This window comes from Malus domestica, chromosome 05 (genome assembly GCF_042453785.1).
Source record: "Malus domestica chromosome 05, GDT2T_hap1".
In the NCBI taxonomy this organism is placed as follows: Eukaryota; Viridiplantae; Streptophyta; class Magnoliopsida; order Rosales; family Rosaceae; genus Malus; species Malus domestica.
The window spans coordinates 41350539-41374982 of NC_091665.1; the positions used below are offsets into that span (position 1 = coordinate 41350539).

General features: G+C 36.1%; 3 protein-coding genes and 1 long non-coding RNA gene across 4 annotated transcripts; 3 read left to right on the forward strand and 1 right to left on the reverse strand.

Annotated features, from left to right (window-relative positions):
- Positions 1-26: 26 nt before the first annotated feature.
- On the reverse strand, positions 27-6607 carry LOC103434934 (subtilisin-like protease SBT5.6). Its single transcript, XM_008373312.4, has 9 exons — positions 6310-6607; positions 6006-6198; positions 5721-5909; positions 5079-5190; positions 2259-2823; positions 1964-2064; positions 1391-1748; positions 1016-1232; positions 27-917 (listed from the first exon to the last, which is right to left on the reverse strand). Exons 1-9 carry the CDS (start codon positions 6376-6378, stop codon positions 379-381), a joined length of 2343 nt encoding a protein of 780 aa, XP_008371534.2. The 5' UTR covers positions 6379-6607; the 3' UTR covers positions 27-378.
- On the forward strand, positions 4021-4421 carry LOC139196561 (uncharacterized). Its single transcript, XR_011581613.1, has 2 exons — positions 4021-4116; positions 4288-4421. It is a non-coding gene; the product is annotated as an uncharacterized lncRNA (long non-coding RNA).
- Positions 6608-10459: 3852 nt separating the features above from the next.
- On the forward strand, positions 10460-11976 carry LOC103434935 (uncharacterized). Its single transcript, XM_008373313.3, has 2 exons — positions 10460-11124; positions 11589-11976. The coding sequence occupies exons 1-2, from the start codon at positions 10651-10653 to the stop codon at positions 11790-11792; spliced, it is 678 nt and encodes a 225-aa protein (XP_008371535.2). The 5' UTR covers positions 10460-10650; the 3' UTR covers positions 11793-11976.
- A 4340-nt stretch (positions 11977-16316) lies between these two features.
- On the forward strand, positions 16317-19936 carry LOC103434936 (GDSL esterase/lipase At5g45670). Its single transcript, XM_008373314.4, has 5 exons — positions 16317-16754; positions 17945-18069; positions 18168-18413; positions 18838-19093; positions 19464-19936. Exons 1-5 carry the CDS (start codon positions 16508-16510, stop codon positions 19685-19687), a joined length of 1098 nt encoding a protein of 365 aa, XP_008371536.2. The 5' UTR covers positions 16317-16507; the 3' UTR covers positions 19688-19936.
- Positions 19937-24444: the final 4508 nt, after the last annotated feature.

Below are 24444 nucleotides of genomic sequence, written 5' to 3' on the forward strand. Positions count from 1 at the left end.
GATTATCTTCTTTTAAATGCAGTAAATTGTTTGCAAATAGGTCATTTCCATTGTAGCTGATGAGCGCAAACCGCCAATGCAGCTGATGCTTTTCTTTACAGTTTGACAGTGTTTGCTTCAATCGTGTACTCAGAATCACGATTGTTACTGAAGTTCTTCATTCCTTAAAGTTCGCAGATGGTAATACTTTCTTATTTTTCCTTCTAAAAAAAAGTTGAAATAGGTTTACTACTCCACAGAATAATATTCTGTCCGAGCCTTTTGCTCCAGCAACCCCTTCAAGTACTGCAATGTAAGAGTCCTCGTATCTCTATTTCTTTGTTCCTACGGTTTGGATTGACATCGAAATCTATAAGAAATTAAAATGGTGACGAGTTCTTATGCTAACGACACTGCAATAGGACTCCTCACAGTATAGAACCCATCAGTCCATGTGTACCACCCAAAGACGTAATCATCTGTGCTGTGCTTACTAAGCATCTCTCTTCTTGCTTTAACTGTCATGGTGAAGCTCTTCTTCTGGCCGACATGATCGAAGAACAATATGCTCGGGGATGCCTTAACGGAGATTCCCAAAGGCGGTTTGGCGGTAAAGAAGTAAATGCTTTTGCTGTTGCCGACGTTTGTGACTGTCCTCTTGATGATCATTGCGTCCTTAAGTTTGGGGATTGCAATGGAAGGGTAGTTCAAGTTGATTGCTGCCGGTGGTGATTTTGGACACTTGAACGTTGGGTCGAAGTCCTTGGCTTCTCCTATGCTGCAAATGTACTGAAGATAGTCTTTGTACGAAGCATCATAGACAAGGCCGGGGTCTGCTGCCTTCGTGGGACGAAAGTGGCCAGCCCCATATGCAAAGGGAGTGGCAACACTTCCTGATTCATCATTCAATGGCAAACCCACGTTGTTCCTTATTCCAGCTGCAAGGCAAACAACAAAAGTTAGAGATTATCAAACAATGTACTGGCTTTAAACAAGTGCGGCCCTGCCTCGAAAATTTTTGTGGTATTTAGTTTACCTGTGGTCATGATAGCAGATCTTATGGCAGCACCACTCCAAGTAGGGTGGATTGCTTTGACGAGTGCTGCTGCAGCTGCTACATGAGGGCAAGACATTGAAGTTCCGGAGTGTATATTATACAGAACAACTCGGTGATCTATACCCGACAACTTGGTGGGCGGATCAGCCTCAGTCCACGCTGCCAATATATTCAGCCCTGGAGCTGTGATATCCGGCTGCCAAGGTGAAGGAAGAGAGGTTTAGTTTCAAAACCATTAAATACCTAAACTTTAGTACGTAATAGTTTCTTTCAAACTGTTCCTTGCCAACATTAACCGTTGTCAGAGAGATTGTGCTAATTAGGTAACAAAAATAAATACGTCACGAAATTTACCTTGAGAAAATTAGGGTCAATGATATTGGGGCCTCTACTAGTAAATGCAGCCATGAAAGGAGCTGGCTTTCTATTCAACACAGTCCTTGCTGGTATAATAGTAGCCGTTGGAATTTTGGTAGAGTTGATGTATTGAAGAATTCTATTGGCATCTTTATAAAGCACCGAAGTGGCAGGAATAACATGAGCATCGCATGCAATTTCAACCCCATTTTCTGCACTGTTTCCTAATATAAATCCAACTCCTCCCGCCCTTTTCACTTCCATGCCTTTTACAACTCTCATCCCACTTCCTCTCATGCACAAAACTATCTTTCCCTTCACCTTCTCAGGTGAAAGAGAGCCCGGTAGGCATTGTCTGCAGCCACAATATTGAGTTTTTTTTTTACAAGTCATTAGCTAATTAAAATCACTATCTAACTACTATAACATAGAAACAGATGATAAGCCGTATATAAACCACGGTTAAGTGCTCTTTTATATTTAGTTTAGTGTCTTCCAGTTCTAATTAAGTCTTAAATCAGTTCTGTTTGTGCATATTTTCTTTTAAGTAAATCATAGAGTAAACTTTACCCTGCCATATCTTTGGGTACACCAGAGTTAATAACATCTGCAGCATATACTAAAGGGTACTTCTTATTCTCTTCCAGCTTGCTTGGTGTCACTGTTTCTCCCTGAATGGTAATTCAATCAAACATTTTAGAAAGTACCTAACTGTACTGCATGTAGGAAAAAAAAAAAAAAAAAAAAGCTTCCAACGACAGTGATAATGAGAAGAAGTGCTTCCTACAAAAGTATTCCCGAAATGTGCCCTAATTCAAATGCTAACAAATCGTACTTTCCAATTATATATAATCTTTTAAATTACCTCAATTGTGATCCCATTTCCAAGCACAACTGGCGCGATGAATGCCCGGTCGATGCTACTAGCACCAACTGTGATGATCCATGGAGCTGAATTTACAAGAGTAGATGGGGCAGGGCCAGAGTTCCCAGCACTACATGCCACCACAATGTTCTTCTTTGTGGCATGCAATGCTCCAATAGCCATGCCATCATTGGTGTAATTTACAGGTTGGCTTGGCCCAATTGATATGCTCAGTACATCAACACCATCACCTATTGCATCATCAATGGCTGCAAGCATGTCTTCCTCAAAGCATGTGTTGCCGCCCACCTTGGACTGGCCTGGTATCGCCCAACACACTTTATATATGGCAAGGCGCGCCAATGGGGCACCACCAGAGGCGGTGCCTAGGGCAAAACCACCCAGGGCTGCGGCATTTGGAACAACTCGGCCTGCAACGGTTGAACTTGTGTGTGTGCCGTGGCCATCCATGTCACGCGGTGATCGGTAATCCTCCGAGGCATTTACTACATTGCCATAGTATTGCTCGTAACCTTTGAGGTAGTAGCGAGCTCCTATCAGCTTCCTGGGCAACAATCCATATCAAAGGTGAACTTGGGATCATTTACTTATGAGTACAAGACTTTAAGCACAATGTTTGATTCTTGCTTTGCAAGTTTCACTACAATGAAAACCCAAGTTCCGCACAAGATTTCATTTATATTAGTTAGATAGTAAGAAAATAATTCTACCAATTGGTTTTGCTCCATGTAGTAATGAGTTAACCAATGAGTTTTTAATTATGATATGTTACATGCATCCACAGCATGTATATGTACATGTCCATATAATGTATATGTACATGTGCATGCTATATAAAAGGTAGTAGGGATTTTCTATATGTGCATGTTATGATTTACCGCATGTTATGATTTACCTAATGATCTATGTGTATATAATATCATTGAATAGGAAATATATGGGTCTCGTATGGTATTGTTTTTTATTTCTCCTATAAAAGTAGTAGGGATTTTCTATTTCAAGATAAAAACTTTTCATGCGATATGATGAGCGAGATAAGAAGACATATATACTCATATATTTAAGTACAAGTCTAAATAAACAATATGTCAATCTTACTAGTACTTTAGTTGAAGATGATATAACTAAATAACTGTTGCGAACTTTGGGAATTCAAACCCAAAACGTGGATTAAACATGTAATGTGGACTTCGTACATATATAAAAGTCTATTTGTAGTTTGTCTTCATTAATTTAGTTGGTACACATCAGTATAATTTGTTGTACTACTTTTATTCACCCTGATCAGAGAAATGACCTATAATTTAAGTAAGCAACTTATACATTTTTTGTTATCTGTAGAAATATAAGTGTTCAATTTCTGGTACATGCAGTAACATTTGCAGTGTGAAGCTGAAATCTCAAGGGTGAGCACTGAACACACACCACCGAGCTGCCCAATTGCAGTCGTTCTCTTTCTGATAATAAGAAAAAGTTGCGAACTGTGCAACTGAATAATTGGGTTTAGGTCATTTTCCAGAAAGCAAAAAGCTAGGCTGACTCCAAATGCAGTGGTCACAGAGACAGACAGGCCACCAAATAACGATAAGGAAGTTCACAAGACTCGAAACAAAAGAATCCAAAAGCAATCAAATCAATTATTTGTTTGCAAACAAACAAGCTACTGATCATGCATGTTTGCTGGGTCAGAAATTCTTTTATAACTCAATTCTCAATAATCCCAAACAACTATTTATCAATTATGCAAGTCAAGCGGATGCTGTCACTGAATCTTGCTCTTTTTTTGGGTGCAGGTAATGGAGAACTGTACAACATGAACGTGCAGGACTAAATACTGGTATCTTGATTTTTACGATAAACGTTTACCCCTTGTATATTTTGTTATATAAAATATAGGATTATATACTGTAAACTGTAGTTAATGATAAAATTCTCTATCTCTAATTCCTTGGTATCATCAAATGCAATCTCACTTCGATTACATATTCCCAAAACTGACTTTTTGCAGACCCAATTTCCCCAAGATACGCAGGAGCAACTTGTATGATGGAAAACTAAACCACCCCATGGTAGAAAAACTTAGAAGGAAAGTCTAAATTGAAAGGAAAGAGGAGTGGCAAATGAATCTACTGTTTCTTTGAACTGATTACAACGATTCATGTTTGTGTGATTCACAAAGTAAGAAAGCCAGAATCACATCGTGCGTGCAACTCATCTTAATAATTCTCCACTCCTCTTAATAATGGTATAGCTAGTGAAACATTTTATTTGTTATTTTTTCAATTTCAATCCTCACATGGAACATGACCTATAAATTGTAGGATGGATAAAATTAAGAAATGGAGTTGAATTTTCAAAAGTTTGTGATTTGGAATTTGGAAGGCATGCAGTGCCATGCTGGAGGGCAACTTGCTAATGCTTTTTTTGATATTGACATCACTACGGTTCCTTCTTGGCTCATTTTATATCCCTTAGTGTGGGTTCTAGCTAGTCCCCTCTAGGGTAAGGGAGATATTTGTATGAAATTAGGTGTAACTCTATCGTCACGTATATCATAGATATAGACAAAAATCTATACAGTCCATTTCATTTAAGTTTTAGCTAGAGATAAAGTCAAAAATATTTTAGAATAAAATGTGTCCAAAGCGCAAAGCTAGCTAGCGTATTAAATCACTTCACATGTATTGCTAAAAATTCTAATTTGCCTCACCAACACAGTTACCCATGCCACAAAATGGCTACATATATAATCAAAGAAAGTTGATGGAAGGAAATCAACAATTAAACAAACAAACTTACCTGTTACAGTGAGATGAATTAAAACCAGGTCCTGATTGGCAGATTCCCTTCCATGAATTTGGTACGGGCCCCATTCCTTCATCCCTAAAGCTCTTTGATTCTGGCCAGACACCTGATCATAAAATCAACAAACATCATCATCGCATGCATCCAATCATTCCCCTTCCCTCCACCCAATAGAGAATCTAACCTACGACGGGGATATCTCTTCACTTCCACAACAATTTGATAACTTGGTGCACAACTACAAAATTATCTATTGCTAGCGGTCCAAAAAACGGACAAAAAACATATATTACTATCGAATATTATGCAAAAACCGACAAGAAACACCATATATTTTCTCTCAATCCTGACACTCACATAGTGTTGAAGACACAGAAAAACATACTATTTGGCACAACAAGTTTTCTCCATTAAACACAAAGTGATATAATAATACTGGTGACACAACATATCTCCTCATAGAATGAGTGCTCTAGTCATAAAAAGATATGATATACCACCAATAATACATGCATGCATCAGATTTTTACCACCCCCAGACACACAAACACAAGGAATCACATGTGAAACAGTTCAATGGACAGACAAACTAATATATGAAGTTGTTTGATAAAATTGATGTATTCTTAATCTTACCACTATCAAGAAGCCCAACTATGATGTCCTTGCCAAATCTGGCTTTGGATAAGAAGTCTCCTCCCATCTTGCTGTCTATCCAGTGCCTCTGTTCCTCTTCTAGTATGCCTGAAAACTCCCAAGACCTTGTGGTGTGCATAGAGTACTTTTTTGGGTGGCTAGCCCACACAGACACAACTTCTTCCAACTCTGCAGTTACCATTTAATTTCTGTAGCATTACACACACAGAGAGAGAGAGAGAGAGAGAGAGAGAGAGAGAGGATGTGATTGGTTTGGTTAATTACCAGATAGCTTGGAAGCTTCGTCCTGAGTGAGGACTGCTGCAAAGCCATTGATGCTGTGCTTGTAACTGTAAAGCAAAGAAGCTCTGGCATCTTCTCCTGTTTCTTTCACAGAGAGCAAATACGAGTGATGGATGTCCTCAATTTCATGCAGTGCTTTCTCTCCCCTGTGTTCTCCAAAATACACTATATAGACCTATAGATACATACAAACATGTATATAAGTACAAATACATGTGTCATATATACAAGAAAAGATACATGAAATGAAAGAAAAAATAGGTTTATCATAGCCAAAAGGAATGACCTTTTTTGGTTCTGCACATGAGGCTAAGAGAGGAAGAAGGAGGAGAGAGAGGATGAAAATTTTCTCCATTGGTTTTGTGCTGAGGAGTTTAGTGGATACAAATTTTGAACCGATTAACAGTGTTTATATAGAAGTTTAAGATACAAATTGAATCAAATTCTTCTTTATTTCTTATATGTCAAAAGGTCCCTCCTCGATTTTAGAGTAGGAACCTAAATACACGGTAAAATATGATATCTGATATATGAAATTTGGTGTGCAGATGGATACGCAGTGGACTCTTTTAGACAATTAAATTGCTATTTTTTTTTTTCAGTTATATTGATTTTTTATTTATTTAGTTACAGTTGATTTTTTTTAATTTACTTATTTTGGTTGAGTGATAAAAAAAGTCATCAAAGCTTAATTTGGATTTTACTAGTATATGGACCCACACATAAAGTGTGTAAAAATTTTTACTTTTGTTTTTAAAATTGAAGGAGAGAGGAAGAGAATAAGAACAAGAATATATTTTTGCATTCCATTTTGATTGACAAAAAGAATTTCATTAATATGTATTCAGATTATCCTTAATTTTGTTTAACTTGATATGTTTTTTTGAACGTACTGCTCTCATTATCTTATTTATCCTGCTCCCTTTTTCACCTCTCTTCTCTGTATATACTTCCTTAAATTTTCCTCTTGATTTATTTTAAAATAAAATAACAAATATCTTACCAATCTGATAGTTAATATCCGTAAGTACATTGATAATTAAAAAGCATCACGTGGAAACAAAAAAAATATTATTCAACTACTGAATTCAATATAAGATAATTACACTAACATTTTCTACATTTATCACCTCATGTTTAAGAAATGGAGTAGGATTCTCTCTCTCTAAATCTCATCTCCATCACTCCCCTTCTCTCTCACTTTGAAAAAAGAAGTAACACTAACACTTCCTAAAGTTTTAATTCACTTTCACATCATTCATTTAAGAATGAATTTACCCATGTATTTAACTACTTAAATAATAAACAAAATATGGCAAGTCAGATTAATGGTCCTTGTGGTAATAGGCTATTCGCAAGATTATCCATATGGTAGAATAATTAAGATTTAAACCCTTATAGTGAAAAACATTAACAAATTTAATCGAAGTGAGATTTCCATCAAATCTTCGTTAGATGCAAGGATAAAAATGTCCAGCCACACTCATTTTTGTGTTTACCTTTGTCTTTTACTACTTCATCTCTCTCTCATAAATTGAAACACTCTGTCTTCATGTTCGTGATCTAAATTCCTGAGATTGAATCCTTCCCTTCCTTTCTTATCCATCCTTCACCTTCATCATCCCCAGTTTTCACAACTCATTTCACCTTAGTCCAGAAATTCAAATTCACTATTCAGATTTATTACAGATTCACAATTCAAAATCATATAACTTCAAATTCCATTCTTTTCAAAATGTGCTCGCACCCTTCACCTGCTCCATCAGATTAATTTCAGTACCGAAGTCAATTAGATTTAATCTGCATTCGTAAAAATTAATCACAGCAATCTGAATAAAGTTTTACTTGAAGATAATATTTCATATGTTCTAGAGTCATATGTGTCACACTTCCTGCACTTCTGATCGCTGGTGAAGCGCAAATAATTGTGTCTCAAATTTCTTTCCCTTGTTCTTTGTTTTTGCAGTTATTGGGTCACATATTTCTTCATTCTTTTATGTGTTTGCATGGAAAAAAAATCATCCCAAGCAAATATGCCATTAATTTGTTAAAAAACAAAGAAGAATATTTCAATCATTAAATGATTTCTTCTTTACAAACGATAGCGTTAGTGAATTAAATAATTAGTTGTTAGGAGAAAAAATAATTGGTGGGAATCAAACCCGCACTATAGTACATAAACTTGATTGCTTTCGATGGAAAACGCCCTTGCGAATCATTAAATGATGAAAAAGACAAAAGAAAAACACCTGCAATTGAAGATTTATTGTTTTTGCATATGGACATATTAACTGTTCATGATGTCAGTGTTGAGCTTAATATGCCCAACTATAGCAATCATAATCGATAGGAAAAGAATATTGTCTTCGTGGGTCCAAATAATATCAAGCAAAATAAGTATTGTTCATTTCACCAAAGTAAGAAGTGGCAACTCACCAAGTAGAGTGCTTAGGCCCTGGGGGCAGTTCCACATATGGTTAAGGGTGGGGTTGGATACATGGAAGAGAGTGGGGATTGATTGGGATATCATTTGTATTTTGTGCACAAGTCTAAATTAGTACTAACGTATTTGTGGGCTTAAGGGGGATCCCGATTTCAAACGCATGACGTAAGGGCATAACTAATCGTCAATTTTCCTGGTTTTTGGTTCAACCTATAAGTAACTGTTTATATCACAACATTGTCCACCTTCTGTTGGCCCATGCTTACAACTGTATATCCCATTTGCAAATACAAATTTATTCTCCCATGCCTCATGTTTCTTCTTACCACCACACATTGTCTTTGAACTTTTTTTTCCAAAATTTTCAACACATATAGGGCCTTTTGATTTGTGTGTATATATGCTGCAAGTGCAAGACTTCTAAGATTTCACTCCTCTTGAAATTATTTAAGTATTTAAGGGATTGTGGGCAAGAATGCGTGCATGCATGAGAAAGACGCGGTACGTCCATTTCACGAATGTCAAATGGTGGGCTGCTCTACTATGGGATTGTGGTCCTTAATCTAATCAATCAGAATTTTCTTAGTTCATTTAAAGTTAATTACCCAATGAGCTGTATCATTAATTATCTTTAATAGTTTCTAATTTACTCTAGCATACAACAAAATGGATTCAAATTGGATAAGAAAGCAGAAACATAGCCCTAATTAAGTGGCTTAACCCATATCTGAATGGTTGATGCTAGATGAAAAAGCCGTAAAGTTGCTAATTGCTAATTAACCATAAATATACAATGAAAAATAACAATAACAATACCATGCAATCTGAATCTCATTCACTTGAGCAGTAGATATAAAGTTAGGCTTGTATACAATCAACTTCATCAGGAACCCTCAGCCATCTCTTTTAAGAGAATGACAACGTCGTCTGATGTAATCTTCCCGTGAGCAGGGACACCTCCTGTATAGGCTTATGAACCCAACTGCATCCCAACTATCGTGGGATCGTCAAAGCCTAAAAAATCTCCACGTTTGTCAGTTGTTAAACCACAACTGAAGCACGCATTTAGTGTCCTACAAATAAGGGATTTTATCCTTTAAATGGTTTTGACTTTAATTAATTAATTCCACGTTAGTCCTTATTATGCTCAGTGACAATTCAATAGAGTCCTAACATATAGAACTTAGGACTTGCAGTGCACTATGTTTGTATGTGACCCCACCACCAACATTGCTCAATTTCTAAGTGAATTGGTATTTTGTGAGTTTACTATAATTAGAGTCCAAAAGACTTCTTCTTTCTTGATTTAATGCATGAAATAAGATTTTTTTAATTTTATTTTATGCAAATTGGATTGGAAATTTCGATCAGACTGGAAAAATTCAGTTTTGAATCCATAACATCTCCAATCAGAATATTTATAGAAATTGAAATGTATTTTAAAAATTCGAAAATTTTCAAAATATAATCCAATTTTATACGAAATTTGCCAAACTAATAGGATCTCAATTTTTTGAGACACTCCCTCTATGGCAACCCGGCGTATTCATTTCATGTAAGTCTCGTTTGAAAAACATACTCGTCACCGGCAATAATTTGAATGAATTGATTACACTCTCTTTGCATGCCAAGCAGTGTTAAGGCCGCACATAATACTATTGGGCAAGCAAATAAAGCCCAATAGCTTAAAGTTTCTTTTGTGCTCATCACCAGCCCACAAACCTTCCCTTCAAATTGGACTTCGGTCCCCCACGTCACCAACATGGGACCCACCCTTCGCTCGGTGAAAACGAAGAAAATTTTAATTGTGACGGAAACACAAGTGGTACACCACGTGTTTTAATATGAATGGTGAGAAATTGTATTTTTTAAGATATTAACTTTTTAGCACACATATCTCAAAATTTGTTTAGTGACAAGTAATGTACCATCCCGTATACCGATCATATTGAAAAATCTCTTTTGAAAAGGAGAAAAGATCTTCTTTGAATCTCTTCGTCTTAATTCTTATTACGCACAAATTCAAACTTTTGAAATTTAATTCAACTGCTAAAAACAAAATTCTCATTAAAAATTATAATAATTTTAACGTTGAATCAAATTTTAGGAGACAGATTTGTGGAAATAAACTTCTCAAACATTCTTAACCGTCGATCAATCATCAGCCCCTTATAGAGCTACAAAATGGCCAAGACGACACCGTCGCACCCGACGCTTCTCTTCCTCACCCTTCTCCGCCTGACCACAGCACAGCCCTCCCAATCCTTCTCCTACTCTCTGTACCCAACCCTCTTCTCCCTCGCCCACTCGCTCATGACGCGGGTGGCCAACCTCCGCGAGGCACGCGGCGACGTTTCGGGATCGCAGCGGGCCAGGGCCGTCTCGTCGAAGCTGGAGCGGGGGCTCGGGATGGGTGTGTGGGGGTTCATGTGGTCCGCCGGCTGGGACGATCTCAGGAACTACGCGCGGAGGGACTTTCCCTATTCGGAGGTAGACGGCGCCGTTGCGGACGCCAACGAGTTGCTGAGGTGGCTGGGTGACTTGACACAGAGGCAATCGGATTCCGATCGAGCCGTTTGGGTCGCGCAGAATTACCAAACTATCCTCAAGGTTTCCAATTCGCTGCTCCGTCGGCTCCTCAAAGTGCTCTACCACTCGGTACGCACGTAACGTATCACTTGTCACTTAAGCGGAAACACATCTTACAAAAGACTTTTAACTAGAAGTACTTTTTATTAGGAAGTATTTTAAAACTTTTTCGTTGAACATATAATTCGTTTAGAAGTGTTTTTAAAATAAATAAAAGGGTTTTTAATGAAAATAATTTTAGATACAATTCTTAATAAAATGTAAGTAAATTCTGAAAAAATGTTTGAAGTTTTTTGCAAAATGCATTTCAAATGCTTTTAAAATATGAAAACATTTTTTTTCAAAACTTTTTTTCATCATTGAAAAAGACTTCTAAACAAGCATGGGCTGATAAACATTTTGATTGTTTAACTTTTTCAAAGCAATTTCAAGTAGACCCTTAAATATAGGATATAGTGTTAACGAATATATATATATATATATATATATAAATACACGTGTTATGAAGTATGTGACAGTGTAGTGGTGTGCAGGAAACGTTGAGAGAAATGGTGAAGGCAGTGCAGAGAGAGGTGGTGGAAGGTGAGCTATTGGGGGATTGTCTTGTATTGGGCTCCAATGATTTGAACGGTGTGATTCAAATCCTCAAGGATTTGGGATCGCAATACGGTTCCACTACCCCACCAAGAACTTTGACACTTTTAAGAGCTATATCTTTGTTTGTAGCTTGTAATTAGTATTTTCTTTTAAGTAGGGAGCCTTGTTAGCTTGAAGTTACAATTTTTCGTTATGTTTGTATTTTGAATCTTTGATTGAGAGAATAGGAATGGTTTTAGTAATTTGAAACACTTAGGAAATAATTGTCACATTTTTAATGTCCTTTAGTCCCAATAATTATGGCCCCTCAACTTTAGAGGACAATGGGCTCCTTTATTTATTGCTTATCGAAACTAATGTTAATTTGCCATAAATTTTAGGGTTTGTTAGAGATTGTTTTTGTGTGTTGGAACTCTTTTGTGGGAGAATTTTTTTAGTATAACTAGAACACGGGTCAATACACTATGTCATACTACAAGTAGAGGAACATTTGAAAATAATTTTTTTTCTTCACTTATATTATGGCATGTGGTATATCAACGTGTTTTGGGGCACATAAAGCACAGGCCAGTACACTATAGTCATTATACAATCTTTTGCTTCATAAGGCTCATTTGGTATGTCGAATTGGATTGGAGGTAGAAGTGAATAATTTTTCATTTGGAGGGGATCAGAAGATGACAAGACTTGAAGAAAACTCATGTTTTCTAATTTTGTCATTTTCAGATGATTGGAATGAGTAGGTTTTCTTCACGAGTAATTCATCTTCTTTGTTTCAATTGGACATAATTTTTTCTTCTTACCTTAACATACCTTTAAATTAGGGACTTAAATCTTTCAATTTAATTCTACCTACGAAATGAGCCCATAGTTTCTTTCACTAAGACGACTAATTTTTAAAACTGGTAACACATCCCATTTTTTGAATTAGAAGTCCAAGGGCTTCATGGAAAAGCATTTACAGTTGTTTCTGCCGAACATTGAAAGAGCGTGGACATTCCCAAGCGAGTTCTTTGAGACATATTTGAGAGTGCTTATAAAAAATAAAAAATAAAAAAATAAAAACTCTTCTACTAAAAGCGTTTTTACTAGAAACACACTAAAATCGTATTAGTTACTAATATTTTCATGCAAATTCACTTTTAGATACATGAAATGGGAAATGGATCCTCTCCGATCCATTCCACCAAATCCACTAAGTTCACCCATCCAAACCATTGAAATTTAATATAACGGCTAAAGTTATTATAACTTTTAAATGACCATCTGTTGTAGCCGTTGAATCAAATTTCAATAGTCCAGATGGGTGAAATTGGTCCGGATCCCTTGCCCATGAAATGAACAATGCTCGTCGATCATGGCCTAGCAGGCATATACCCAAACATTAATGGTGTCGTGGACCCAGTTTCTCCAAATCCATCTTCTCTTTTGCTAATAAAGATGGAACAAAGCTTAGAATTTGTTTAAATCAGATCTAGCTGGCCATGGCCTATACAGGCATGTGGTGGGTGATGAAATAATTGAAACCAAATATTTGATAGGTGATAAGATTGAGAGAGTTTTCAGTGTGTTCGGAACCCGAGGAGTAATATTACATGTCATTAAACAATTAGAGAGACATTTAGAAAAAAAAAATTTCTCCAGTTCTGCAATGACATATGATATTCTGTCTCATATTTCAAGTACACCGAAAAATCTCTCGATATGATATGGCCAAGTAGTATTACTAGGCTACTAGTATCTCTACCTCAGCTACTTATTTAAATTGTGTCACTCTCCTTGCGATCGAAAACACTTATCTGTGATCACTTTCTTATTAATGCGATCATTCCTTCACCTATCCCCTTTCCCATAAATTCCATTTGATTATATTAAATGAGGGCACGGGTCTTGGTGCTGCTGGTGAAACTCATGCTCTTCAAATCTCTACTGGATATTACAACATTTAATTGTTCGTGCAGAGCATGCATGTAATGGAACCATTTGTTCAAGTTATAGACCATTTATTCCCTCAGACACAAATTCACAATCAAATGTTTTAAGCTCTTGCATTTCCCCCCTCAAACAAAAATTGTATAAGAGAAGTAGATCGTGGTTAGGCTAGTTAGTCGAAGCAAATGTGTACGTCAGTCCTTTTACACTCAAGTTCAAATCTCTTTTTGTAGATTACAGTAATTTAGAATATCAACTTGTAAAAAGAAATGTAAAAAGTAAGGTTTGGACTGGTGACTTGCCTCTAGAGATAACAATTTGACTCACTACACTTATCACCCATTGATCAGTCATTGGGGCAGATATAAATATGAGAATTTAAGTATTCAGATACGAAAACCGCATAAAGTATCAATATACTGTCAATTTGTCACGATAATAGTGCTATCTAGGAGCATTTCCGTATAAACACCAGCAGTGATTAGCTTTTACAATGACAAAAGCTATACAAGCTCTTTAAACTTTCACACAGAGCAAACCAGCCAACAACCTCTCCTATAAAGTGAACAAGATAAACATTATAAATTTATATTTTTGCCCTATATTGTAGTGTTTGACTTCTCGGTTCAGGGACAACCGTGGATGAAGGAGATAGATGAGATGAGAAAAATCGATTTCCATGGAGGTGCCACTTTCCTTTCACTTCTGAGCCAACTTAAAACAGGTGGACTCTAGCCTGTCAAATTGACTAGCAAAACGTGTCAAGTTGGTTCACAATATTTTGCATCTTAATACATTTTTCACTCGGTTTTTAAAGTATAAACACGTATTAAGTACAAACACTTACAAATTACTCATAAGATGATGCATTGGATCAATCAGATGATGATACATCTGACTAATCAAATAGTGTAGTATATGAGACCCTTGAAATGGTGCTACGCCATTTTATGGACCGAATCTACCCATAAATGGAACAAATGTATCACCCAATGGACCGTAATGATAGTATTTTCAAGTGTTCGTGCTGCAGTAAAACTCCGTTTTACTAATGTTTAGCTCCTCTAACACACTTTCTTTGGGGTTTATTTTTCTTCTTTTGTAGTTAGGTGCTTACTGTTTTGGCCAATGAAAGTTTGGTTCATACTTCTCAATTCTCATCAGATTTTGGGTAGCTGGGTTGCTTTTTTTTGTAGCTGGCTTTCACTATAATGTGCATTTTTTGTCTTCCCCTTCCACATGAAATGGAGACCACCGACGGGTAAGTCACTGAAAAGTTCAGAAAGAGACATCTTTCTTACCATATTGTGTATTCATTTTTCTTATCATTCATGCTAGCTGGGGAGATGGTTGTAAAGGCGGTTATCCTTACAGGGCATGCATGCAATGCAATTTCAATTTGGCCCAAATCATTAAAGATTTGCCAACCTCCCACATTAAATTGCATGTGGGTTGGTTTGGTCTACATTTTTGTAGAACATGCACAAGACCAATGCCATTGCTAGGTCGAACTACTATTTGACATTGTAAGTGGCGCATACATTTAAGATTTAACAAAATAAATTTATTAATTAACGTGATATCTATATATTACTTGTTAATTAATGAACATGGTAACAAAATTTGATCTCCATATTATTTTCTTTGCTAGACAGATTCTTCGCACACCAATAATTATGTTATGTCTTGATTCTTGAATCTCAGCCCTTGATTTTATCTGTTCCCCATGACCCTTTTTCTAGATCAGGATATAGCTCTTTTTGGTTATTTATTTATTTGCTTGATCAGTTCTGTAATGCACTAAATGGTGAGGAGCCAAAGTCAAGGCAAAACAGACGCAGAGATTGCATTAGAGGACCACAGAACCCTAGAAAAAAGTTGACTTGGAATAGTTGTGCACATCACCAAACACAAGAGCATGGATACCAGTCCAAAACTAGTGTAGCACAGACATAGTAGTATTACATATATTAACATCAATAATTAGGATAAAACATTATCCATTTAGTTAATTATGATTGATGAATAATACATGCTGTCAATTCCAGTTTACTGTCCAAATCTCCAATTTCTGTTCACGGTGCTTCATAATCTCTTTTCTTATGCCATGTTTACTTGGAACGGAGAAAGACATTAATGGGGCAAGACTAATCAGGAATATAGTAGAGGAGGAATAAGTATGTGATCAACTATTCCTTTCGAATCAATCTAATTTAAGACAGAGCAAAATATAAGGCGTAAATTGGACATGACCCCCACTCTCCAAAACCTCCTTTGAAGTCTGCATAAGCTCACAAAGTTATGTGCAATTCTTCATAAATATTTAAGCTATTTGATCCTCCACAATCTATACCAAGTCCAGCTCCGCCAATGAATACCCAAACTAGAACAATTTCGATACTCATGCCAAGTAACTAACTAAACATGCCACCATAAATCAATAGAGAGCTACACAAATTTAGTGCGAGATTACCAATATGCCATGCTGATGGTTGAATTAATACAATGATTAATGTTACTGTGTCATTGGTCGAGTTATTAATTCCAAGTACCGACGTCAAAGGCCAAGATGCACATTGGATACACAAGACTTTGATCAAATGCAAAACTTAATTATTGAAGAGGTATTGGAGAGAGAGAGAGAGAGGGTGTTAGAGCTGGCTTTGCCATACAGTCGACTCTCACATTATATCCGCGTGTAATTAATGCCTCGAACCAACTCTCTCAACTGTAAAAGATATGTATTGACTGCCATTGCTTCCCTGCTATTATATATTCTCATCATGCCTTGCTTTTACTCCTCACACATTCACCTTCCTTCTTTAGGGTTTCTCTCTCACCTTTCTAGCCATTTGGTCCATCTCATTCTTCTTCCCCCCAGCTTTTATTTTTAATTTACTGCTAAATTGGGGTCGATACTACTATGGCGGGAACGGCGAGAAGAATGTGGGTGGCGACTGTGGTGGTTATGGCTGTGAGCATGTGGTGGAGTGGCGCTAGGGCTGAACCGCAAGTGCCCTGCTACTTCATTTTTGGGGACTCTTTGGTTGATAATGGCAATAACAACCAGCTGCAGTCCTTGGCCAGAGCTAACTACTTGCCTTACGGGATTGACTTTGGTGGACCGACCGGAAGATTTTCCAACGGAAAAACCACTGTTGATGTTGTTGGTGAGCTTCTCTCTCTCTTCCTCTCTCGTTCTCATTTCCACTAACATTTGCCATGCATGCTTGCACTTTTCTTTGTTCTATAAAATCATCATGAGAGATTATTTCTGGCAACTAATATTTGGGTGTTATTGTCCAATATTTCTTTTTAAAGTGTTACAAAACTACACCATTCGTCCAATAAATGATCATCACATGGTAAATTATTACATAAGAGAATCTCTCGTGCCAAATTGCACGAGTAAAGGCTATTAATGTGATGCCATGTCGTAGCTAGTCTAGTAGGTCCGTCCAAATAAGTAAAATAATGTGATATCATAATGTTGGTCCAGCCAAGGTTTTAGCGCAGTTATGAAATTGCACCCTATCTTTCTTGTACAAATTTATCTTTACATACCTTTTCTCTAAACAAAATTTTTAAACTGAAATTGTGAAATTTCAAATCCTGTTTTGTGTGTATTTGACATGCATAATGTTCTGCTAAATAGCTGATTATGATCACTTAATTTTTACTTCAATCTCATGTCAATTATTTGTGAAAACCTGCATTTGGTAAAAAAAATTTGGACCAAGAATTCTCTGTATATGTCTTCGATTTTGTGTACATGCAGCCTTCTATCCATACTTTAAAAATAGCAACAAAAAATGGTAGCTCTCAACCAGTCTGTTTTCATCATTTATGACCAAGAAGTGAGAATTTATTTCTCAGAGCCTCTCACATGTTGCTTTCTAAAAATTCAAAAATCCCATAGATATTGAGTAATGCTATTCATACTATGTTTTTATATCACATTTCTATACCACTTTAGGTGTCATCTGATTGGACAGCCATATCATTTGAAAAATTTGCAAAATCCAAGGAAATGAAGGAGAAATACTCCTTGTATACCATAATTATCATTTAATTAACTAGTTTTTCTTAATTATTAGTTTATTAAATAATGAACTAAATTTAAAAATCTAATTAATTCAAATAATGTGGCTATCTACATCATATGCCACCTAAGGTGATATGAAAATATGGTACAAAAACATGGCATGATGTACAAAGTAAAAACTGCATGTGTACAAAGTAAAATAACTGCATGTGTACAAAGTAAAAACCATGTTACATGGGAGACACAAACCACTTACCAAAACAGTGAAATTCACCTTAACTGAGTTACTGATGACTTCAAATTATCTGCATGCAGCCGAGCTTCTGGGTTTTGATGATTTCATCCCTCCCTATGCAACTGCTAGAGGCCAAGACGTACTCAAAGGAGTAAACTTTGCATCTGCAGCTGCTGGAATTAGAGAGGAAACTGGACGCCAATTGGTAATTACAATTTTCCATGACACATATTTTCACTAGAACATTAATTATGCTTAATATGTCTTAATTGTATCTAATCAAGTCTTAATTAAATGTTGCAGGGAGGTCGTATTACATTTAGTGGTCAGGTAAAGAATTACCAAAACACTGTGTCCCAAGTGGTGAACTTACTAGGTGGTGAGGACCAAGCTGCAAATTACCTAAGCAAATGCATATACTCAGTTGGATTAGGCAGCAACGATTACCTTAACAACTATTTCATGCCCCAATTTTACAACACCGCCAACCAATTTACCCCGGAGCAATATGCCGATTCGCTTATTCATGATTACAGTCAACAGCTGAGGGTTAGTTTTTCTCCCCTTCCATTCATTTTTTTTGTGCATTAATTAGGTTCATCAAGACCATTTTTAATGGTTATGAACTTATAATGTTAATACAAAAGTAGCATTAATTTGTCAAATAATCTAACATATTATATTGTCCGACGATTTGGTAAGAGAACATTTCGTATTAAGATTGTAACACTCTCTTGAATAGATCTAAAGAGATTATCTAGTAACTATGATAACAGTAAGCCCAAATATAGCACAAAATGAGAATGGGCCTTAAGCTATTGTCATGTGTTACTTATTATATAATAGGTATGTATAGTTTTTGCTAATTTTCTTATGAACGCGAGCGTAACTATATTATGAAATTTAATTAGGTGGTTTCCTTTAAAAACATTATATTATATTTGTTTAATGTTGACTGATGTGTGCTGTATAGATTTTGTACAATTATGGAGCAAGGAAGGTTGTGCTGTTTGGAATTGGTCAAGTAGGATGCAGTCCAAGTGAATTGGCACAAAATAGCCCAGATGGTTCCACATGCGTACAAAAAATAAACTCTGCAAACCAAATTTTCAATAGCAAGCTCAAGGCACTGGCCAATGAATTCAACACTAATCTAGCAGATGCAAGATTTATCTTCGTAGACACTTATGGCATTTTCCAGGACATAATAAGCAGCCCTGCACAATATGGTAATTACAAAGGGAAATTTTCAAAAACCCTCTATTATTCATCTTGAAAGCTTTTTTCTCCGTTGTGACATGTAAACCCTTTCGTTTTTCTTCTTTTCGTTGATTTGGTAAAAATTAATGAATAAGCGATCACGCAATCACAAATGATTGATGAAGTAGGCAAAATTTACAACTCTTGCTCTTGGTCACGTGATTGTTTTTCCGTTAATTTTAACATAATCGACTAATAAAGGAGGAAACTCAAGGTAAACATGTCCCTAAATAATACTTAACACTCACTTGGAATTTTTTTTTTCTATTACTTTTAGGAAAATAAATTTGTGACATGGTTGGAACAAACATTTTGTGTTTTTGGTGTGTTTTATTTCAGGATTTAGAGTTACAAACGCAGGGTGCTGTGGGGTAGGGAGGAACAATGGCCAAATTACATGTCTTCCCTTCCAAACTCCGTGCCAAAATAGGAACGAGTATCTATTTTGGGATGCATTTCATCCAACTGAGGCTGGCAATGCTGTTATAGCAAGGAGAGGATACAGCGCTGTTCGGGCCTCGGACGCTTACCCTATCGATATACGGCGGCTTGCCCTTCTTTGATCGTCGTCATCATCGTCGTGATCAATGATTATGGCTGCAGTGGCATATAATCATGCTTGCACACCATATCATAAAAAACAACCAGCAGCTATATATAATCTGTATTGCATTCTCCTATGTCATGGGTTTCTTTGTTGCAATTGTTGCAGTTAATCATGTTTCGTTTAGATGTTCATCAAACTTTGATCTTCTTCTTGTGTACTGCTTAAAGGTTTAAATTAATACGAAAATGAGTTCGTTTGGTTTTTAGACTTAGAGGCTCTATGAGTTGTCAATTTTAGTATTTTACAGACAGGTTGAATTTCTAATTTAAAAAAAAAAAGACAGGTTGAATAGGTGAATAAGTGCATAGTATTATAATCTCACCCACCTAAAAATTAAAATGTTATTTTTCCACTTATTATTATGTTGAATTTTCAGGTCGAGGGACCAGGGGTCCCATTCTAATGATACTATCTCCAACTTAATAATAACTATCTGCCCAATTCGTCAGGGTTTTATCACAAAATGACTCAGTATTAGTTAATTGGGTAATCACATTTAAACTATTTCTTTCTTCTTTCCCCCACTGATGTGGGATAGCCAACACGCCCCTGCACGTGGAACATTATTTTAGTGGTTCACATGCTGAGATCCACATATCGGCAATTGAAATTCAGAGATCGGCTCTAATGGCTTCCAAACTTATTTCCAATCCTAAAATGACCTCTAACACAAATCTAAATTTACCTTGCCATCTTCGAATTTCTCTACCAATCTTGAACTCAACTGCAAAACTTTGGCTCTGCTAATCTATTCTTCGAATTTCCTCATCCCGTGATTTATTTTTTCTTATGATATGAAAATAAATTTTTACCTTGGAATTATCATCATATACATAATTGAGCTAATACACTTAACCGATAAAAAGGAAAATCTGCTACAAGAGTTTAAGTCCTTAAAGCCAACTCAGTGGAGGGGTCGAAAAAGTGGGGCTTCAAATAGTTGATGAATTTTCACTCAGGCTTATATGCGAGAACAAATTTTCGGAATCAAAACTTTTAACAGTTTCCCACCTATCCTTTTTCGCAACTATGTTTTCCGGCTAAATCCAATACATGATGGAGGTTGAGACGGTGATTTTCGTGTACCTCTTCCTCTTGCATCTCGCTGGAGATCTGAAACGTCGACGACAGAGGAAAGGAGAGGAGAAAAGGTTAGTTGGTCTCTTCCTTTAACTTTCACATACAAAGAGTTTGTACAACAGTGGAGCAAGAAAGGTTGCCTTGATTGGACTTGGCTAATTGGATGCACCCCAAATGCAATTTCAACATTTGGTACAAATGGGACCGCGTGTGTTGATAAATTGAACAGTGGTCCCTAATTTTTTAACCAAAATCTTGTATCTCTGGTCGATCAGCTCAACACAAATCTGACCGATGCAAAATTTACTACGTCAACAGCTTTGGAATGGGCTCAGGAGACCCTGCAGCAACTGGTACATGTTCATAATTTTGGGGACTAACTAACATCTTCTTGATATGATTGTATTTTGGGTGCATCTAATAACGTGGTCCGACGTGACTTAAAAAGCGCATTAAAGAATACGAAGTCTTAAATAAAAAATCAGAAAAAATAAAATACAATTAGGCACCACTGTTTGCACAATGTTTTTTTTTTATTAAAAAAAATCTTCAATTGTTGTATTCTAACAAGAGTTAATTACCAGCCCTACGGGATTGATTTTCCCGCAGGAGCAACTGGAAGATTTTGCAATGGTCGCACCACAGTGGACATACTAGGTCTTACATATTTCCTCTCTCTTACTTTCTCTGTCTCTCCCTCCTCCTCTCTCTCTCTATATATAGTTTGTGTTCTCGCTCCAGTTGTTATTTGTTCCATTATATGATAATTCTTATGAATCCTTATAGGGGTGTGATATCCACACATCTCATTCTACTTCTCACACACTCTTCTAATTTTCGATCGTTGGATCGGATGAATTGAAGAAGATCAACGGACATAAATTAACAAGGAATGTGTGAGAAGTAATTTGGAGTGTGTGGATAGCACACCCCATCCTTATATTTCCTAGCTCGTCCTCGGTTTAACACTTTGCGGGCACAAAGGTGCTGTTTGCAAATGATGACACATATTTGAAATTTACACACTATTAATTCTATCTGTCATTTTTTTTTTATTCTTTATACTTGGTTTAGAACTTTAGAGGATATGGTTTAGAGGATAAGCCTTCAGTTAACCCTTAATTATCTCCATCACCACTTATCATGCTCACTAATATTCATCATTCCTTGTTTATTTCTTTGAATTCTATTTCCTGGTTTCGTAACTTTCTTAAACTTTAATTTTCTCTTTAATTGTAATTTTGACTTTCTAGTTTACCTTAGGGGTGCAACTCGGACGGGTTGAGCGGGTTGAAAGGTCAACCCAATCTTAACCCAACTTTTACAATTCGGGCTCGGGATTGGATTAGGTTTCATTTGGGTTCATTTGGGCTTGAGTTTAATTGGGATAAGGTTTACTTGACTTGGGTTTGGGTTGCCTAACTTTATCAAGTTTAATCTTGTAAGAACTTAGTTTTCAAGAATTCCTAAAAAAATTAAGGAAAACTAACGAAAAGTCCAAAAAAAACTTTTTTTTTTAACGAAAAGCCTTTTTAAAGGTATAGTGAATAGTACTAGTTAAAGGTAAAAATGTGGTTTTTCGTTAAAAGTGAACAATACCGGAAGTGTTTTGTTAAAACTCCCAATATTAAGCCAAGGAACATCAAAGCTAGCTTACTCTAATTTCATAAATCAATCTACTATAAAGCTTTAGGATTTAGAGACTACGAATATGGGCTGACTAATCAAAGCCTCTTATTTCCTAAAAGCTTAAGTAATTATAATGGGTAATTTATTAAAAAAATATTAGAAAGGGCATTGGTTTTTGGACTTGGCACACTTGGCTGTAGTATGAGCATTAATTGATATGGGTTACAATCTGGTTAGATTGAGTTTGGTTAGTTTGGTTAGGTTGAGTTGGGGATGGACAGGCAAATGATCAACCTGACTCAACTCAATCAATGAACGGGTTGAAATTGGGTTGGGTTTGGACTTGTTATAACTAAAAAAACCCGCTTGTTCGAGTTTAAAGTCGGATTGAACATGGACGGGTTCGGATTGGCCCAACCCAAGTTGCATCCCCAGTTTACCTTTCCTAATTTTCATTGTCTTGTGTAAATCCGGACTTTCCCCTAAGAATAATAAAAAATAATTTTATCCAATACAATTTATTTTATTATGTATACGTTTTTTGTAACTATATATAAGTTTGGTTGCAAGACACGCAGAAAATGAGGCTAATATAAGCTACTTTATATTGCAATAATGCAGCTGAGCTTTTGGGTTTTGAGAACTCCATTCCACCATTTGCAACTACCAATGGCCAATACATTTTGAAAGGTCTCTGAATTATGCATCTGGAGGAGCAGGAATTCGACTGGAAACCGGCTGCCAATTGGTAACTAATTGAGTCACTATAAACGTCTCAACTTCTATGTAATATTAACATGTATTTAAGTAAAATATAACATGATAAATGTTATTCATACCATGTTTTTGTACCACATTTTCATACCACCTTAGGTGGCATTTGATATGAACAGTCACATCATTTGAATTAATCATATTTTTAAATTTAGTTCATTATTTAATAAACTAATAATTAAGAAAAACTAGTTAATTAAATGATGATTGTGGTATACGAGGAGTCTTTCTCTTTCATTTCCTTGGGTTTTGCAATTTTTTCAAATGATGTTGTTGTCCACATCAGATGTCATCTAAAGTGATATAGAAATGTGGTGTAAAAACATGATATGAATAACATTACTTATATAACATATCATTTCTCTTTGCTTGCAGGGTGCTCATATAGCTTAGATCATCAGTTACTACATCACGGAGAAACAGTCTTGCGCATTGCTGCTATACTGAAAGCTAATGAATCAGCTTTTCAGTATTTAAACAAATGCTTATGTTCAGTTGGATTAACAATTACTTCAAGCCTCAGTTTTACCCCACCAGTAGAATATTTACCCCTGAACAATATGCTCAAGTTCTTATTGAACAATATTCTCGCCAAATATTGGTAACAATTTTTTATCGTAATTTCAATCTTTTTAATTTTTGACTTCAAAATATAATAGTTTTGTTTAAAATTTGATTGTTTAATTTGCTCCATATTATTTTTGTATGTACTTCGTACGCGAATGCAGCAAGGAAAGTGACCTTGATTGGAGTTGGAGCTATATGTTGCAAATGCAGTTGCATCGTTTGGCACGAATGATACCGCATGTGTTGATAGCATTAACCGTGCGGTCCAACCTTTTAACCAAAAGCTTGTATCTCTGGTCGATCAGCTCAACACTAAACTCACCGATGCAAAATTTGTCTATGTCAACAGTTTTGGGATGGGTACTTCAGGGATTCCTAATAAAGCTGCTGGTAAATATATGCGATGCGACTACAATCTATGGGGAAATGATATCTCAAAACATCTTTTCTCCTTCTGCTATTCAGTTATTTATGTCTCTTTATTTGGTTTTGAGTTATTATGTTGAAATGTCGAAAATTAACAGGATGTGTCGACGGCAAAAATAAAAAACATGCAAAAATCACTTCCCATAATCTTTTGGTTTTGAAAGATAAAGCTGACATTGAGTAATTAGTCATTTCTTTTATTCATGTCAGGATTCAAGGTTGTGAATGCTCCCTGCT

Coding starts and splice junctions, on each gene's coding strand:
- LOC103434936 (XM_008373314.4), top strand. CDS start 16,508: ATGGCGGGAACGGCGAGAAGAATGTGGGTGGCGACTGTGGTGGTTATG. Junction 18,070..18,167: donor AGGAAACTGGACGCCAATTG/GTAATTACAATT, acceptor TAAATGTTGCAG/GGAGGTCGTATTACATTTAG. Junction 18,414..18,837: donor ATTACAGTCAACAGCTGAGG/GTTAGTTTTTCT, acceptor TGTGCTGTATAG/ATTTTGTACAATTATGGAGC.
- LOC103434934 (XM_008373312.4), bottom strand. CDS start 6,378: ATGGAGAAAATTTTCATCCTCTCTCTCCTCCTTCTTCCTCTCTTAGCC. Junction 5,191..5,720: donor AGTTGGGCTTCTTGATAGTG/GTAAGATTAAGA, acceptor TTTTATGATCAG/GTGTCTGGCCAGAATCAAAG. Junction 918..1,015: donor ATCTGCTATCATGACCACAG/GTAAACTAAATA, acceptor TTTGCCTTGCAG/CTGGAATAAGGAACAACGTG.
- LOC103434935 (XM_008373313.3), top strand. CDS start 10,651: ATGGCCAAGACGACACCGTCGCACCCGACGCTTCTCTTCCTCACCCTT. Junction 11,125..11,588: donor TCAAAGTGCTCTACCACTCG/GTACGCACGTAA, acceptor AGTGGTGTGCAG/GAAACGTTGAGAGAAATGGT.